The sequence below is a fragment of the Littorina saxatilis genome, linkage group LG12 (assembly GCF_037325665.1).
Source record: "Littorina saxatilis isolate snail1 linkage group LG12, US_GU_Lsax_2.0, whole genome shotgun sequence".
In the NCBI taxonomy this organism is placed as follows: Eukaryota; Metazoa; Mollusca; class Gastropoda; order Littorinimorpha; family Littorinidae; genus Littorina; species Littorina saxatilis.
In genome coordinates, this window is record NC_090256.1 from 27717799 (window position 1) to 27736048 (window position 18250).

At 44.3% G+C, this 18250-nt stretch overlaps 1 protein-coding gene across 1 annotated transcript in view; it reads left to right on the forward strand.

Annotated features, from left to right (window-relative positions):
- LOC138981648 (NADH-ubiquinone oxidoreductase 75 kDa subunit, mitochondrial-like) overlaps positions 1-18094 on the forward strand; it is a 36280-nt gene extending 18186 nt beyond the window's left edge. Inside the window, exons 12-20 of the mRNA XM_070354643.1 lie at positions 2590-2735; positions 10402-10530; positions 10775-10841; positions 11252-11314; positions 12402-12563; positions 13321-13474; positions 14508-14683; positions 15283-15417; positions 16670-18094. Coding sequence (XP_070210744.1) covers positions 2590-2735; positions 10402-10530; positions 10775-10841; positions 11252-11314; positions 12402-12563; positions 13321-13474; positions 14508-14683; positions 15283-15417; positions 16670-16819 — 1182 coding nt within the window. The 3' untranslated portion in view covers positions 16820-18094. The remainder of the gene's footprint in view (positions 1-2589; positions 2736-10401; positions 10531-10774; positions 10842-11251; positions 11315-12401; positions 12564-13320; positions 13475-14507; positions 14684-15282; positions 15418-16669) is intronic.
- Positions 18095-18250: the final 156 nt, after the last annotated feature.

Below are 18250 nucleotides of genomic sequence, written 5' to 3' on the forward strand. Positions count from 1 at the left end.
TAATTAAATCTTGCTGGAACAAAGTAAGGAATGAATCAAGTAAACAGAAAATGATGTCTGCGTTTATTGTTTTGAATTAGAGTGGGGTTTTTTAGGAACAGTGTTGAGTGTGTTACTCACACCACTCGCACATCGTGAGAGGTAACACACTCCAATAGTTTGTACAGTTATCTTGAAAATTATTTAAATCTTGCTGGAACAAAGTAAGGAATGAATCAAGTAAACAGAAAAGGATGTCTGCGTTTATTGTTTTGAATTAGAGTGTTTTTTTGACTCACATGCGAAGCAAAAGTGAGTATGTACTCACCCGAGTCGTCCGTCCGTCCGGAAAACTTTAACGTTGGATATTTCTTGGACACTATTCAGTCTATCAGTACCAAATTTGGCAAGATGGTGTATGATGACAAGGCCCCAAAAAACATACATAGCATCTTGACCTTGCTTCAAGGTCAAGGTCGCAGGGGCCATAAATGTTGTCTAAAAAACAGCTATTTTTCCCATTTTCTCTGAAGTTTTTGAGATTCAATACCTCACCTATATATGATATATAGGGCAAAGTAAGCCCCATCTTTTGATACCAGTTTGGTTTACCTTGCCTCAAGGTCAAGGTCACAGGAGCTCTTCAAAGTTGGATTGTATACATATTTTGAAGTGACCTTGACCCTGAACTATGGAAGATAACTGTTTCAAACTTAAAAGCACATGTTATGCTTTCCTCATGAGACACATTTGGTCACATATGATCAAGGTCAAGGTCACTTTGACCCTTATGAAATGTGACCAAAATAAGGTAGTGAACCACTAAAAGTGACCATATCTCATGGTAGAAAGAGCCAATAAGCACCATTGTACTTCCTATGTCTTGAATTAACAGCTTTGTGTTGCATGACCTTGGATGACCTTGACCTTGAGTCAAGGTCACATGTATTTTGGTAGGAAAAATGTGTAAAGCAGTTCTTAGTGTATGATGTCATTGCTAGGTTTAGTTATTTGACCTTGACCCTGAAGGTCAAGGTCATGTAAAGGTCAAGGTCAAGCATGTGAGTCGTATGGGCTTTGCCCTTCTTGTTACAATTTACTTTGAAGGATTGGTAATTTTCAGTTCTTTGAGTACTTGTTTGATCGTTGTTTTGTTTATTGGTGTTCATGTAACACACACACTTGCCTAGGGTACCGAGATATGCAGATTATTGCTGTCGGAATGTGTCAACAATAGTTTCAATAGTTGTGTAGCAACCATGGTGTCATTCTTACAATTAATTTCACAATTAACTGAATGCACTGAATATGAACAACGTTTTGTTCATGTTATGACAGTGTTTTGTAACACACTCATTGGCGAATAAAGTATAAACAGCATTTTTCTTGATAACTTCAAAATCCGCCTTCAACCTGAAGATTTTTGGGGGGGTTTATCAAGTTTTTTGTACAGTGTATTGTTTTCATTACCAAGTGGATGGATATATGCTTTATACCTTACAAAATAATGTGAAGTAAGACTTTTTTGGTGAAATGTAACACACTCAGTGTCAAAAGTGAGAAAATCTTCTCTGTATTGTGAATTGGAGCATGGTAGAAGTCATAAGACATCATTGTTAGGTTGTTATGGTTTTGCTCTTTCATTTTTCATTCTTTTGCATGCATTTTTCATGTGAATATCTTGACAGTGTCCTAAAGTTTGATTTTTTTGGTGAAATGTAACACACTCATTGGAAACTTTTAGGAATGACTTGACAGATAACTGATAATGGGAATAACGGGTCCGGTATCATTGATGCATTTCAACTCTTTACTATTATGTACTTGTTTCTCTTCCCATTACATGTATTTCTAAGGTTGTGTGTGTAAAATAAATAGGAATTGAGCAGTTTTGAATGTCTGTGTTGTGAGACACAGAAAGTTGATTTTTGTTTGAATACATTTTCACATCTTGTTCTGATTTGATTTTTTTTGCAGACTGTCCGTATGAAGTGTGTGGAACTAAGAATTGATTGACTGCTGAAACAGTAATCTTTTCAGTTCTTTGAGTACTTGTTTGATCGTTGTTTTGTTTATTGGTGTTCATGTAACATACACACATTCCTAGGGTACCTAGATATGCAGATTATTGCTGTCGGGGAATGCCACTTTTCACAAATGAAGATCAAGGTAGATACTAACTAATGCAGTTAACTTTTATTGTGTAATAGGTTTATTGTTAACTGTATATTAGAAAACAATGTGTGACACGGTGTTATGTAACACACTCCAGTTAAAATTTAAAATGCAATTCATTCCGCAGTAATTGATGAAAATACATTGTTACTGCCCAGACACAACTAAACACATAAACAGTTTTGCTGGACCCCAAAATGGAAAGTAATCCAAGAGTTTGTATTTGTGACTCAAGTGTCCCACAAATTCGACACCTTTTCTGAGCCATGACCACATATGTGTCAGATTGCTCCACTGTAAAGGTGAACTTCAAAATTCTTCTGATGTGGCTTAATGTCTGTCGATGTTAATAAATTCCTTTTGTTGCAGGTAAGGTACGATTCTCTCTTTTCAGTGATATTACTTTCTGTTAAATGCGACGTTTTCTGTTTGCAGCTGCAGGGAGTGGAGGGGAGTCAGATGGCGGCAGTGGCGGGTGGTCTGGTGGATGCCGAGGCTTTGACGTCACTCAAAGACCTGATGAACAGGCTGGGCTGTGAGACGCTCTGCACTGAGGAGATCTTCCCCATGGATGGATCTGGGTGAGGGAAGACTTGTTATGCCTTTGAACGTTGTCTTTAACTCACATAAGAATTGTCAGACTTTTGGCTGTATCAGACTTTTGGCTGCATATCAGACTTTTGGCTGTATCAGACTTTTGGCTGTATCAGACTTTCTTGTGGGCTCCAAGACACACTTTCAGAACATTTTTGTGTGTGATCCATCCTAATAAGTACTGTGTTAGAATAGAACCGCTTTCAGTTTCAGACTTTTTGGTGTATCTTGTTCCGAAGTCTGCTGAAAGGACTGATTCTTAGTATCGCATTGTGCGTAGCAGTGTGAATGTGCGTGTGCAATATGTGAGTGTGTGTGCATGAGTGGGAACTCTTACTTTTAGGCCTGGTTGTTTATTTCTAATCGATTTCTGAAGGAGTCTTTTAGTTTTATATGAAAGAATTCAATATGTTCTGTAGTGTTGGTGATAGCTGACATGCATCATCCAAGCCTTCAATATGTACATGTATTTAAAATAAGCTGCGACCAAATTGCTTGAAAGATTAACCAGACCTGGGAACCCATACGATTTCGCCGTATTCTGTACGCATGATTGTCGAGAATACGATCAGTACGGTCAGTGGGAAAAAAATACGACGAGAAAAATTCCTAGACTACTTTTATTCACAAGCCCATCTTGAAGCCGATCCAGTATTTTGACACATGATTACAGTTTTTGTCAGTAAAAATTGAAAAAAGGATTTGTTTTAAATGTACACAAGAATTGAACGGTTCTTCGGAAAGTGCAGTGAGCCTGTCAAACAGTTGAAGTTGACGGATTTCTTTCGTTCTGTGTGAATTCATAAACACTGCAATGCATTTTAAACACTGCAATGGATTTTAATCTTTTTTGTGGGGAATTAAAGTGTACAACAAAATAATGAACTTTAGCAGACGACAAAACTGCAGACTCTGACTGAACCGTGTACTTCGTCCGCCGCGCATTACGGAGGCTTTTTTTTTAAGGTATGGCGCTGTTTTATCTTTTTTATCTTGCTTTTAAAAAAACCGTTAACTCAAACAAAAATGTTGGTCCCTTTCATTTCGTGTAAAGCGATCTCGCCTGTATAGGTAAACTTAATAAACGATGTGGCGGACGCGTGTGAAGCATGTTTGAATCATGGATGTTCAAATGCTGTGTGGAATACGCTTATTTTTCTGAAAATACACCAAGTTTGTTTGAGAATACTCTTAAGTGCAAAACAGGGGTTCCCAGGTCTGGTTAACACTTTTTTGGTTTTGCGATCTACAAGTCATCTAACATGCTTGAATAAAAAAATGCACAGCCAGTTCAGTCCGTAATACAGCGGTACCTGTAATGATGATTTAATCACATATTCTTACTCCAATTCTTATGAATGCATTGACTTTAGTCCCACATGCTAGATGTCGAAAAACCTCTCAAATTACCTGCCCTTAGTAGGGTGGTAACCAAGCTAAAAGCGACGCCATAGCCGTTGCTATGGCCTGACCTTGCTCGGTTACCCATAACACCCTGCGCACTACGTGAGCGCCAGCATCCGTAATAATCATTCTCGACTTTCGACAACACACGGTGGACGTGTCCGAATTTCGCTCTCACTTTTGGCCTTCACATGCCTGCTTGTCCGTGAGACTAGCCGGTTTCCTGTGGGTCTACCTGTCCGTCTACCTTTTGGTGAGATCTTTCCTGTTTATGTTTGGTTAAATGGTGTTAGCTTTGTGTTGAACATGCACGCAGAAGTTTTTGGTTCTGGGTGACTGTTTTTCGCCGGTCTTAAAATGGCCGACAACAAAGCTAAACTCGGCGCGAGACTGGAAGGTGGCAAAGCTCTTAGCCTGGTTTAGTAACTATACCTAAGAGTAGCCTAAGAACTTTGATTTGCCTATTATGCGGGTCGTAGATCCGTCAAACAGCACTTCTTTTTATGTTCCTATCCCTCCGAGGGTGGGTTCAGTTCTTTCACAGCTCGCTTCCCCTGTTGGGGTTAATCAGCCTTTAGGCTCCTTATAGACTTTTTGTTGGATCGTCGTCGGTGCGACTGATGGGGGGGGGGGAGGGTAGCCGTGTGGCTATTCTTTCCCCTTTCTCTGTGTAAGAGGAATCAGTCAATGTCCTCCTTTTGGGGGGGACTTAACGATGTTTTGTGTCTATATTCTCGGCTGTTTCAGGCGCGATCGGCGGTTCCCGCCCTCCCGTTTCGTCAGCTTCGCACTGTGGCCTAGTGCAAATGGCCTGTTCGGTTCAGCCCGTTTTTTGCCTCTGGTGGCTCTGGGCTGTTCTCGAGCACCCCTTCCTTTTAGGAGGGGGGGCCTGCTCCCTGCCTGCGTCTAACCACTCTGATTACCGCCGGTACTTCACAGTGTGTTACGCAGCCCCCCGCCAATGGGGGGGGATAGGGGGGCGCTCCTGCGTCGCACCGTCGCCTGGTGCTAACGGCCAGCTCGGTTCAGTCCTTTCTGCCACTGGTAGGCTGGGTTGTTCGCGAGCACTCTCTTCGTAAGGAGAGGGGGTCTGCTTCCTCTCTTTCTCTTCCCGCTCAGCTTGCTTTTAGCACTGCTGCGGCGGGAAGTCAGCTCTCTCCCCTGGTGGGAGAGGGAGAGGGGGGGCATGGTAAGTCGCAGCCTGGCCTTGGCCATCCCTGTCCCATTGGGGGCGGGGGGCTGCTGCTTCCTCTCTTTTCTCTTCCCGCTCGGCTTGCTTTTAGCACTGCTGCGGTGGGAAGTCAGCTCTCTCCCCGGGTGGGAGAGGGAGAGAGGGGGCTCGGTAAGTCACGGTCTGGGCTTGTCCCACCCTGCCCTTTGCGGGCAGGGGGCTGTGTTAGCTTCCCACCCTTTCCCGCCCCCCGGGCGCGTTGGGGTGGCGGCTTTCCAGGCTACGTTACATACCCCTTCTCTGCTCCATTTGGGGCAGGGTGGGGGGGTGTCAGTGGCTCACTCTTTCCCGCCCACTGGGCAGGATCGGGTGGGGGCTGGAGCAGCGTTCCACCCTGTCCCTCCCTCTGGGTCGGACGGGGTGGGCGCTGTTGGACTGTCTTCACAGTCTGTGCCTCTGTTGTCCTGGCCCGACAGTCGTCCTCCTCCCCTTTCGGGTTGTGTGGGCGGTGGGCTATAGGACTACGGCAGGTGGACGGAGGGGGGTCGGCCGTTTTTCGGTTCGTCTCTCTCCGTCGCTCTTACTGCTGCGACGAGCCACCCCCCTCCTCATCTGGGGCGTGTCTTGACTCAGGCCTTGCTACACAGTGGGGGTGCTATGTACGGCTTTCCAGGCTACCTTACATACTCCTTCTCTGCTCCGTTTGGGGCAGGTGGCTGTGTTAGCTGCCCGCGCTTGTCGCGGGTAGCGGTCGCGAAACAATGAGCTTGACTCTCTTTTGTTCTCGGCAGGGTGTCTCGCACAGTGGTCAGGGAACAATGAGCTGTGCTCCGTTTTGTTCTCTGCACGGGCTGTGCCGGCTGTCTACATGGCAGGCGGAGACAGAACGTACCCTTTCTCTCCAGTCTCCCATTCTTTGTGTTCACAATGATCTGCAGGGACTCGGCTTTAGTATCGCCTGGCCGGTGGTCATTGTCCGTAGCCAGCATAGGTCACCCCCCCCCCCCCCTCCTAGGGGTGGGTGAGTGATAGGGCTACTTGACTTCGGCAGGTGGACGAGCGAGGATCGGCCGTTTACGGCCGTTTCTCTGTTTCAGTCCTTACCCCCTCTTGGGGTTACGGCTGTGCTGGACCGCCCCCCTCCCCACTTGGGGTGGGTTGTGGTCATACCAGGTAGTCTGGTTCTTAGCACTGGGATGCTTCTCTCGCACAGCGGGTGGGGTAAGACGCGCCGGGCCCGGCTTTGTCTTGCTTCTCCACTCTCTCTTCTTCTTGGCAGAGATCTGTGCCAGTTACCAACCCCTCTTCCCCCCACCTCTTGTTCAGGTGGGCGGTTTTGGGTTGGCAGTCAGAGACTGATCACGCTTTTCATCCACACTCTTGGCGGTGTTATCGGCAGGAGATTTAGTGCGCGACCTCCCCTGCCTCCCCTCCTTTTGTGTTTTTCACAACTGGTGGTTAGGTTCGGACTCCTTGTTTAAGGAGGGGGAGTGTATAGGGTTGCCGACTGATTGTAGGCTTCCCATACATAGAGCGGCTGCTGTTGCAGTTTACTTTGGCCCGGATAGGTTGGGGGTGTCTCTCTTCCTTCCTCTTCCGGGATGCCTTTGGGTTTTCACAGGCTTTCTCGCAATTTGTTTCATTTGCTGAGTCTGCGGTGATTGCCTTCCACATGCCACACTTTTTGGCTTGATCCGCACCTTAGGATAGTGGTCTTCAGCATACACCTTTCCCGCTGCTTTTTACGCAGGGGACTGCTGGCTTCGGGGTTTCAGGCTGCTTCGTCCTCATTTTTAGTGCGGAAGAAGATAGCAGGGAATTTTCAGGCTCAGGGTCTGATCCGGATTTTTTTTATGGCCAGGGGCTAGTTTCTGGCTTCGCTTACAGACCACAGGGAACATGGAGTTTTCATGATATTACTCCTCCCTCTCCTCTCTGGAGGAGATAGGATGGCATGGTTTGGAGTTTTTTGCTTTGGCTGAGACTCTCTTCTGTGCTTTCTTATAGGCAATTTTATCCTCCCGGAACGCTCTTTTGGGTTAGGGAGGATGCCTTGGATAAGGCTTTAGCCAGGCTGCTGGCAGCTTGGGCTAGGGTGGTCACGGAGCGGAGTGGTTTCTCTGTGACGTTTTAGGCCCACACTGTTTTGGCTTGGTGTGATCTCCTTCCTTTACAAGGGGTTTGATTTCATGCTGGTTGCAGGAAGCAAGGGTCAGGCTTTTTCGGGGGTTGTTGAAACCTACTCAATAGCTGGAATCTTTCCCTTCCTTCTTGGACCTCTGGCAGCGCATTTATGCGCTCCCGGTTGCAAAGGGGTGTTTTGGTTCGGTGTCTCTTCCCTCTCTGCGGGAGGTGGGTCGGCATGGGCTAGAGCTTTCAGCTTTGGCTGAGATTTTCCTCGGTGCTCTCACATGAGCTTTCCTTCTGCGTTTCTGCACACAGGAAAGGGCTCGGTTTCTGGGGGTGTTGGTCTCTGGACTTTCTCGGGGGCTGGTTGAGCTTTTTCAAGGTCAATCAGCTTGTCAGCGGCACTTTCTTTTGGTGTTGAACCAGGTTTTTTGCCTGGTGCTCTCAGTAACCAGGCTAAATTCCGAGCTGTCCTTTTCCCAGGTTTTTTACCTGGGCATGCTGTTCGACTTTGTCTCTTGGAAGGTTTATTCTTCACACAAGAGAATAGGGAGGCTTTAAGCTCTTTTCTCTGCCAGACTGGCACGAGAGCAGGCCTCTGCGGGGTCTTTAGACCCGATCTTCGGTCGGACGGTATCGATTGCTATGCTGGCCCTCTAGTCTTTCCTCAAGTTTTGTTGGGGGTTCGGCCTCACAGGTCTGGGACATGAGGGTCCTCCTCCAGAGTGGGTTCCTCCACGCGGGAAGGTGGCTGGAATCCTTTTGTATCGCTCAGGGGACTTTTTTCCCTAGCTTTGTTTCCCCCTGGACTTAGACCGCTTTATTGATGCGTTTTCGTCTAGATGGGTCCTGCACTGGCAATTGCAGTCTTGAGGCTGTGATGTAGACGCGAATCCTTGGGCTTCTCTTTTGCCTGAGGTTAGGAGCAGTAGCTCTTAGTCTGCTAGCCTTTCCTTTTTTGGCTATTTACAGGCATGTCCTGTTGCATTCGGGCAATTCTTCTGTTGCTTCTTATGTGAACTAGCTGGGGTGAGCAAGTTCTCACTCCCTGTCAGACAGAGTATAAGGGATTCTGATGGGGTTTTTACACTTAATCATTTTCTCAGGGGAATATCTCCCCGGCCAGCTCTGCGATCTGGCCGACTCGCTCAACAGGTCCTCTCAGGGCTGGCACAGGGGTTGGCCCGTCTGCTTACGGGTCTGGAGGCGTGCTGTTTGTGTTTTAAATCATGGGTGATGACTCTGATCTTTGGGCACGAAGCATATTTTTCCTCCACTTTATCTGTGTATGCTCCTTTTTTGGCCTCCTTGGCCAATTAGGGATTTAGAGCAGGGGTGCAACTCCTTAGCGCCCCTCTCTCAAGCCAGGTGGTTTTTCACCTCTGTTTCAGTTTTTGGCTTTGGGCAGCTGGGCCTCTTCTTTGGGGTTCCGGCGTCTCGGCTATCTCAGCTGTTTTGGAACAAATAGGCCTCTCTTCTGTTGCTCATGGCGTTCCTGTGGGCAGGATCAAAGGACCTTGTTTTACGAGGTTTAGAGGCTCCCCCTTGTTTAGCGCGTGGGACTTTGTTCTACTTACTCTGGGCCTCAGCCCTATAGGGCAGGGAGGCGCATGCGTTTTTGGTGTTTGCCAGAGGATGTAGCCTTGGGGCTTTTGGTTCCGTTTGTTCACGGTTTTTGGCCAGGTTTTGGGGTTTCAGAAACCTGGTCAATATCCTCTGGTGTTTGATTCCCTCCTCTTGGGAGGATTCTCGCTCCGGGAGATTCGGATTTTCTAACTGTCTGGTTAGACTTTTTAAATCCCTTTTTTGACGTTACTGTCTTTTGGAACTACGAGCTTTAGCTCAGGTTCTTATTTCTTTACAATGGAGCGAAAGAGACATCTTTTATTTGTCTCTCTCTAGGGGCTCTGCTACATTCATAGGACAGTCCTATGAGTGGTGCGTTTTGAACAGGGGGGGGGGGGGGGGCGTTCTGTCCTCCCTCTATTCCTTTTCAGGCGTTCGGGAGTCCGGAGTCTGGTGTTCTTCTCTGGCTGGTGGTGTTCCTCTCGCCTATGCGAGGTTTGCCAACAGCTCGGGTACAGATTTTGTGCTTTTTTATTGCCGTGTTGCGTTCTGGTCGCCTAGGCGAAGCTTTGCAAACGGCTTATTGGAGATCAGATGATGTGTTCATCGGTTTCTATCCTTGGGATATCCCCTGCACGCGGCTAGTGGGCTCCAGTTCATTGCTGGTTTTGGCTGCTGCAGGGCAGGTTCTTACAAGGACATAAGTAGGTTCCCTCCACCTTTATGGGGAATCTGCATTCATAAGAATTGGAGTAAGAATATGTGATTAAATCGAAAATTTTTATTAAATTTTGATTTAATATAATATACTTACCCAATTCTTATAGTTAATACCCTCCCATCCGTCCCCGCTGGATTATGTCCTTGGGGGTTTGTTTGACTAATGATTATTACGGATGCTGGCGCTCACGTAGTGCGCAGGGTGTTATGGGTAACCGAGCAAGGTCAGGCCATAGCAACGGCTATGGCGTCGCTTTTAGCTTGGTTACCACCCTACTAAGGGCAGGTAATTTGAGAGGTTTTTCGACATCTAGCATGTGGGACTAAAGTCAATGCATTCATAAGAATTGGGTAAGTATATTATATTAAATCAAAATTTAATAAAAATTTTCGAAATTTGGTGATGAAAGGATATCCTCGGAACAAGCCACAAGTGTTCCTACATTGTAGGTGACTAAACAAAGGGAGAAGAATAAGTCCTTTTTTGGGAGATGTTCTCTCATCAGAGGCCGAGAGGGGCTTTACATCACAGGTACCACTGTACATCTAATGATTTGTTATCAATGTTTGTTTTCTGAAGGTTAGAATACCAGCTGAAGGCAATTAACTTTTTCAAATAAAAGTTTATTTAAATCAATGTTCATGTTTGTTTGTTTTTCTTTCAGCACTGACTTCCGTTCCAACTACCTGATGAACACAACCATTGCTGGTGTGGAAGAGGCTGATGTGGTTCTTTTCATCGGCACCAACCCACGTTTTGAAGCCCCTGTTTTCAATGCCAGAGTTCGCAAGAGGTTAGCATTCTTTTGTTGTAAGTTCTACAGGCATTTTTGAGTGAAAATGTCATAACGGAGGGTGACTGTGTCTCGTGAAGATCTTGCCGTTGTGTTTTGTTTCGTGCTGTTCGATTTGTTGTTCTACCATTTCTGGCGCAAGAGGTGTAGCTTTAAAAAACAAAAGTGGTTTCTTTCTGTTCATTTCTTATCCACAATTGTGCTGCTAGTGTGTGACTGATTGTGAGGGTGTGTGTTATTACAGCTGGATCCACAACGACCTGAAGGTGGCAATGATTGGCGCGCCTGTTGACCTTACTTATGAGTATGAGGTAAGTGTATCTTTCTGTTTCTGTTGGTAGCTACACAGCTGCAACTCGGTTAGAAAAGTGAAAGTCATCTTGATATACTGTACTCTTTAATATTTGTTAGAAAAGTGAAAATCATCTTGAAATGCTCTTTCATCTTTGTTAGAAAAGCGAAAGTTATTTTCAAATAATCTTTCATCTCTGTTAGAAAAGAAAAAGTCATCTTGAAATAATCTGTAATCTTTGTTAGAAAAGTGAAAGTCATCTTGAAATAATCTGTAATCTTTGTTAGAAAAGTGAAAGTCATCTTGAAATTTTCTTTAAACTTTAGGGACTGTGAGCTTATGCTGCACAGTTGGTAATGTTTGTGTTTGTTCAATGGTTTGATCATTGAAGATATGAGTAAACCTTGTCTGTGTTTTCTGTGTCAACAGCACTTGGGAGAAACAGTGGATGTTATCGAGAAGCTGGCAGGGGGAAACCATCCATTCTGCAAGGTTTGTGCTCACGCAAAATGCCTGACCATGAAACTGCCCTCCTGAAATGAAAGCCTTGTTGCTGTTGTATTTTTGCTATTTGAGTCACTTGAGAAAAAGTGACTATGTAATCGGTCAGTGTTAGTCTGTCCGGCCGGCCGTCCGGCCGGCCGGCCGTAGACACCACCTTAACGTTGGACTTTTCTCGGAAACTATCAAAGCGATCGGGCTCATATTTTGTTTAGTCGTGACCTCCAATGACCTCTACACTTTAACGATGGTTTCGTTGACCTTTGACCTTTTTCAAGGTCACAGGTCAGCGTCAAAGGAAAAATTAGACATTTTATATCTTTGACAAAGTTCATCGGATGTGATTGAAACTTTGTAGGATTATTCTTTACATCAAAGTATTTACATCTGTAGCCTTTTACGAACGTTATCAGAAAAACAAGGGAGATAACTAGCCTTTTCTGTTCGGCAACACACAACTTAACGTTGGGCTTTTCTCGGAAACTATAAAAGTGACCGGGCTCAAATTTTATGTGAACGTGACTCATTGTGTTGTGAATAGCAATTTCTTCCTGTCCATCTGATGCCTCATATAATATTCAGAACTGCGAAAGTGACTCGATCGAGCGTTTGCTCTTCTTGTTTAGATTTGTAATAATAGCCTGCATTCAATTCATTAAAAGTTTGTAAGGTATTTCACTCAGATCAGATATGAAGCTTGTAAAAGTTTTACTTTGTAGCACATGGAATCCTTTTTTGTGAATGAACATTTTTTGTGCGTTTTTGAATGCTTATGTAAAGGGTTTATGTGTTTTTTGCACTACTAAGTACAGTGAACGTACTGTATTACTTTCATTGTATCAGTAAATTGACCTTCAGTGGAATCACATATTAACCCCGACCCCCTCCCCCTGGTTTCAGATATCCCCTCTTTTAAGATCTTGCTTTTTCTGTTCTGTTCATATTTTCTGTCAATGCTTTCCATTTAATTGCTCTCTTGTTTAGACCTGATGTACTAAAAGTTGTGGCTGTCTAAATTAAAAGGGAGGTTTCACTGATCTCTGTCTTTTTGCTCACACTGTGCATTATGTGTGGATAGGTGCTGGAGTCAGCCAAGCGTCCCATGGTGGTGATGGGCAGCAGCTGTCTGCAGCGTAGCGACGGCAGCGCGCTTCACTTCATGGTGTCCACTCTGGCCAACCGCGTCAAGGCAGCGTCTGGGGCTGACGCAGAGTGGAGAGTACTCAACGTTCTGCACAGGGTGAGTGGGGGAGAGTGTTTGTTTTCATGTGCTCAGGTTAATAACTTGTTTAAAAGCGTGAAAACCTCAGACGTAGAAGAAGAAGAAAAAGAAAGTGTGAGACACGGTATTAAAATCTGTCAGGGGCTGCGGAAAGGCTGCGAGAAAATGGCGATGGCTCAACAATCTCCACAGGGTGATGGGTAGAGAGTTTTTGCTTTCATGTTTTCACATTCATCCTTTGTTTAAAAGCATAAGACACGTTATTCAAGTTTATCAGGGTCGTGTTGTTGATACTTTGTTTAAAAGTGTGAGACACTTTATTGAAGTCTATTACATGCAGTAAAATATGTATGCAAAGGCACAAGCACCGTCTCTTTCTTTCACGCACACTAAGGCATGTAGAGTTTAACATGCTTTGAAACAAATGAGTCAGCTTGAGTGACTGTTTTGCATATTGTACGTAAATGAGGGGTTCTTAGATGGATGACATTGAGGATTAATTAACAGTATGGTTTTGGTTGAAATTAAAAATTGCAGGATGACACACCAACAACAACTTTCATATTTTGTTTGACAGGGTTTTTCTTCCAAGTGCAATGTCAGTGAAATCTTAGCATACTTTTTCTTACTTTGGGCGACAGAGAGACTAGTTTCTGTGGTTGTTACTTGCAAAGAAATACTGGTTTGGACAATAGCTCCCCTGATCACTGAATTCGGGTACTACTGAAAAGGATTTGCATGGAGTGTGTTAATAACACTGTATATCTGTGCACAGGTGGCCAGCCAGGTGGCAGCACTGGACCTGGGCTACTCCGCGGGTGTGAGCGGTGTGCGTGAGGCCAAACCACAGATGTTGTTCCTCCTGGGAGCTGACGAGGGTGCCATCACACGCAGCGACCTGGCTGATGGGGCCTTTGTTGTCTACCAGGGTAAGGAAGACTTAGTGGTGTTGTTGGAACAATGATCTGAATTGTTATTGTCTTATCGGTGTAAGAATATGTGGCTCTGCCAGATTCAGTGCAACAAGTGTTGAAAAAAAGAACCGACTTGAAACTTCCATTATGTTAGTATTGGACTTGGAGAGAGGATTGGACTTGGAGAGAGGCAGTAGCCGAGGTGGGGATTGTATGGGTACATGTGTCAATGCCGGAATCCAGAATCAGAGTACTTATATAGATGTTCTTGCAGGCAGTGTGTTCAAAGAAAGTAAAGGTCTGAACAAAGTAAAAGCTATGATCACTTCATGGAATTGATGGCTCTAAAGAGTGCCAGGCAGTGTTGTCCTACCTCAAATGTACCCATAGAAGAGTAACTTCGTTTTATAGTGTACCACATGTGGTGAGGTAAATCTTGTAAGTTGTATGGACGGGCGCAGTGGCGTGGTGGTAAGACGTCGGCCTCCTAATCGGGAGGTCGTGAGTTCGAATCCCGGTCGCTGCCGCCTGGAGGGTTAAGAGTGGAGATTTTTCCAATCTCCCAGGTCAACTTATGTGCAGACCTGCTAGTGACTTAACCCCCTTCATGTGTACACGCAAGCACAAGACCAAGTGCGCACGGAAAAGATCCTGTAATCCATGTCAGAGTTCGGTGGGTTATAGAAACACAAAAATACCCAGCATGCCTCCCCCGAAATCGGCGTATGCTGCCTGAATGGCGGGGTATAAACGGTCATACACGTAAACATCCACTCGTGCTCAAAACATGAGTGAACGTGGGAGTCTAAGCCCATGAACGAAGAAGAAGAAGAAGTAAGTTGTATGGATTTGTTATTTGTTTGGAACTTCTCTTATTCTCTGTAAAAATTCCAGCTAATGCTCATTTGTTTGAGAGAGTAGGAGAGACAGAGAGAGACAAATGGGAGCATGAAGGGGGGAAGGGAAGAGAAGCTGTGGAGAAAAAAAAAGTGAAGTCATCACAAAGGAAGAAACTTAGCTCAAAACAACATTGACGGTTCCATAACAGGTCACCATGGCGACCAGGGAGCGCAGATGGCGGATGTCATCCTGCCCGGCGCCGCGTACACAGAGAAGGACGCCACCTACGTCAACACGGAGGGTCGCGCACAGCTGACACGCCAAGCCGTCACTCCCCCCGGCATGGCTCGCAACGACTGGAAGGTCCTGAGGGCTCTGTCTGAGGTGCGCGCTTGTCAGCTTTAGCGTTGGTCTGCTCTTCCTTTCTGCACACTCCCTATTTTGAAAATCCCCCTTCTTTTCTGTATTTCTAGTATTTTGCCCATTTTATATTTGTCTGTGAGTGTTTGGTGTATTGTGCTCCCAGTGTTAGTTTGCTGAGTTGCCGACTTTTACAAAAGTGATTAGAGATATTATGAAGCCTCTGGTAAGACTCAAAAACAAGAACAGAAAAGCCTGTGTATGTTCGGTGTATTTTGCTCTTAGTTGTTAGTTCACTGAGTTGCCGACTTTTACAAAAGTGATTAGAGATATTATGAAGCCTCTGGTAAGACTCAAAAACAAGAAGAAAAAGACCCAGCTAGAAGTCTTGATTTTGGAATGTTGGCAGGCTGTCTGTTTTCGATCTTTGCCTCCGGGTAGTTGATGTGACATTTTCTTCTTCCTTTCTATAACTTTTAGCTGTATTGTTTATGTTGATTTTTTTGACTTCTTGTAGTTGTTGATATTCTTACGGGTTTGATCGGTTATTTAATTCCATTCACAAGGCCCTTTTCTCTGTGTATGCATTTGTAATGATTAATGATCTTTGTCTTGTTTGACAGTTGCTTGGTGTGACGTTACCGTACGACAAACTGCAGGAGGTGCGGCAGCGCATGGCAGAGATTTCACCCACACTGGTGCGTGTCGGGGAAATTGAGGAGGCCAACTTCTTCAAGCAGGCCATTGAAGCCACAAAGGTAGAGTTCAATTTTGGCTTGCCACGTTTTGCTTAATAACTGACAAAATAAATCCAAAAACAAAGAGACTGCCAAAGTTCCAAAATTCAGAATCAAAAAACAAGAAAGGTAGGTTGTTGGAACGTTTGTTATTGACAAAACAATACATTCACAGATATTTCGACCCAACAGTCTTTTAAGTGAACAGACAAACAAATATTCACACAACACTTATCTTATTCATTATCTCGGCTTCCTGACAAGTGGACGTAAACTGATAGAACTATCAAGATAAGTTTTGTGTGAATATTTGTTTGTCTGTTCACTTAAAAGACCGTTGGTTCAAAATATCTGTGAATGTATTGTTTTGTCAATAACAAAGGTTCCAACGACCTACCTTTCTTGTTTTTTGATTTTTAATAATTGACAGTTTCTTGGTGTCATATGCTTTGTGTGTGTGTGTGTGTGTGTGTGTGTGTGTGTGTGTGTGTGTGTGTGTGTGTGTGTGTGTTTAGCATGTTGGTGTAAGGTTCAAACAAGTTTCCTACATTGGATGAATGAAGTAACATTGTTATTATTGTTACTTTGAGATCATTAAGAATGGGACATTTTGAGTGTGTTTTACAGATTATGCGAGAATGTTAATATCCAACACGCAAGCAGTCAAATAATATGTGAAGGTCTTTGAACTTTCAGGGGTATCTGTGTGAATTAGTCGTATCCCCTGATCCCCCCAACTTTTCCCCATCCCCTCCCCTCCCCTCCCCCTTATCCATCATCCCACACGGGAACAGTTTGGTCAGATATACAAACATTTTAACCATTGCAGAAAAGAATGAACTGGTCAATGTTTGCATCTTTGAAGCCATTTAACCTCAGTGCATCATCTGAATAACCGGCACGGTTGGCCTAGTGGTAAGGCGTCCGCCCCGTGATCGGGAGGTCGTGGGTTCGAACCCCGGCCGGGTCATACCTAAGACTTTAAAATTGGCAATCTAGTGGCTGCTCCGCCTGGCGTCTGGCATTATGGGGTTAGTGCTAAGACTGGTTGGTCCGGTGTCAGAATAATGTGACTGGGTGAGACATGAAGCCTGTGCTGCGACTTCTGTCTTGTGTGTGGCGCACGTTAAATGTCAAAGCAGCACCGCCCTGATATGGCCCTTCGTGGTCGGCTGGGTGTTAAGCAAACAAACAAACAAACAAAAAAGCATCATCTGAATGCAATTCCATAAAAGCAAAGAATAAAAACTTTCCGATTGCTTCTGCATTTCAGGCTGGCAAAACCAGTTTGGGCAAAGAGCCCTTGGTACCGCCCCAGCAGGTTCTGAAGGATTTCTATATGACGGACAGCATCACTCGCGCTTCACCTACCATGGCAAAATGTGTGCAGGCCGCTACAGAGGCTGAGAGTAGTGTCCATTGAAAGAACTCACTTTGGGGACAATTTTTGTGATAGGCATGTCAGAGGAAGGTTAGATAAGTTGTGTTGCTAGTGGTTGATTGGACTGGTTGAAAAGAAAGTCTTGCTCACTTTAGATGTGAAAAATGGCAGAGGATTGCTCTAAGTGAAATAAAGAAAGTGTTAATGTATTGGAAGTAAAATTTGAAGGCTGTTTGAGGTAACAATGTTCTCTCTCTCTCTCTCTCTCTCTCTCTCTCTCTCTCTCTCTCTCTCTCTCTCTCTCTCTCTCTCTCTCTCTCTCTCTCTCTCTCTTCCCCTCTCTCTCTCTGTACTTTTCTCATTTTTCTTTTTCTACTCTTGGAAAATAAAGGATTGCATGAATACTAAATCTCTCTGGCAGTGGCATAGCCTGCAGTTGGAGCTGAAGGTCCTGAATTCCTGACTTCTTTTTTGTGCATACATCTTTGTTCTCAAATCTATTTTTATACTGCACACAGTGCAGGTGACATTTAAAGATCCTTTTCAAAGAAAACTTCTATCAGCTAATCACTCAATTATTCAGGTTCTGTCGGATCCTAGAGAAGTTGTCCTTCAAGTGTGGCTTCTCTCTGACATGTTTTCTTTACACTCTAAAAGGAGGGATTGCTGTAGAAAGATAACAGTGACATTTGTGTGTTCTTCTCAATATAGCTAAGCCATGTGGGAACTGAACAAAAGTTTTGTTCTTTAGTGTGTTTGTCCAGCCATTGTTTTTGTGTGTTGAACATTTAAGTGTTTGAGTTGGTGTGCTCCTGTGAAATATTGAATATCAGTTCATGGAGATGTAATGCACACTTTTAGCTACCATTTTTCTTTCCTTTTTCTTTTCTTTCTCTCTTCCTTTTATTCATTGTTCTTTCTTTATTTTTTTTAAATTTTATTTTCTCTTTGTTTTTATTATGACAGCATGTTTGATAGTACTCACTGATGCTTTGTTATCAGTTGGTGTACTTCCTCATTCAGTAAAGAAAGACCCAACTCAAGTATTAAAATGAATTAGTGAATATTTTGCTGTACTCTTGTCTCCCTGCACTTAGAAGCAACACAGTTACAAATTGGCATGGAAGACAACTCTTGAAAACTGTTAATCTCAGATGTGAATTCAAATTGATCTTGATATGTGATGTGCTACATCTAAGGAGGGTATTGTACATACTTATTATAAGGAGAGGGAAAAAAGTGTGGCTTTCAAAGTTTAACTTCTTAGCAAGAAGAGGATTTTTGTTACAGAAGTTGTGAATAAATTGTTTTTGTCAAGTTTTGAGTCTGTCTTTTTGGTGTGTTTGCTAGTTTGTTAGTTACTCTGTGTGTGTGTGTGTGTGTGTGTGTGTGTGTGTGTGTGTGTGTGTGTTCACAACAACAATAAAACACAGAAGTTGAAGCACAATTCTTCCAGGCTTTCACACGGGATAA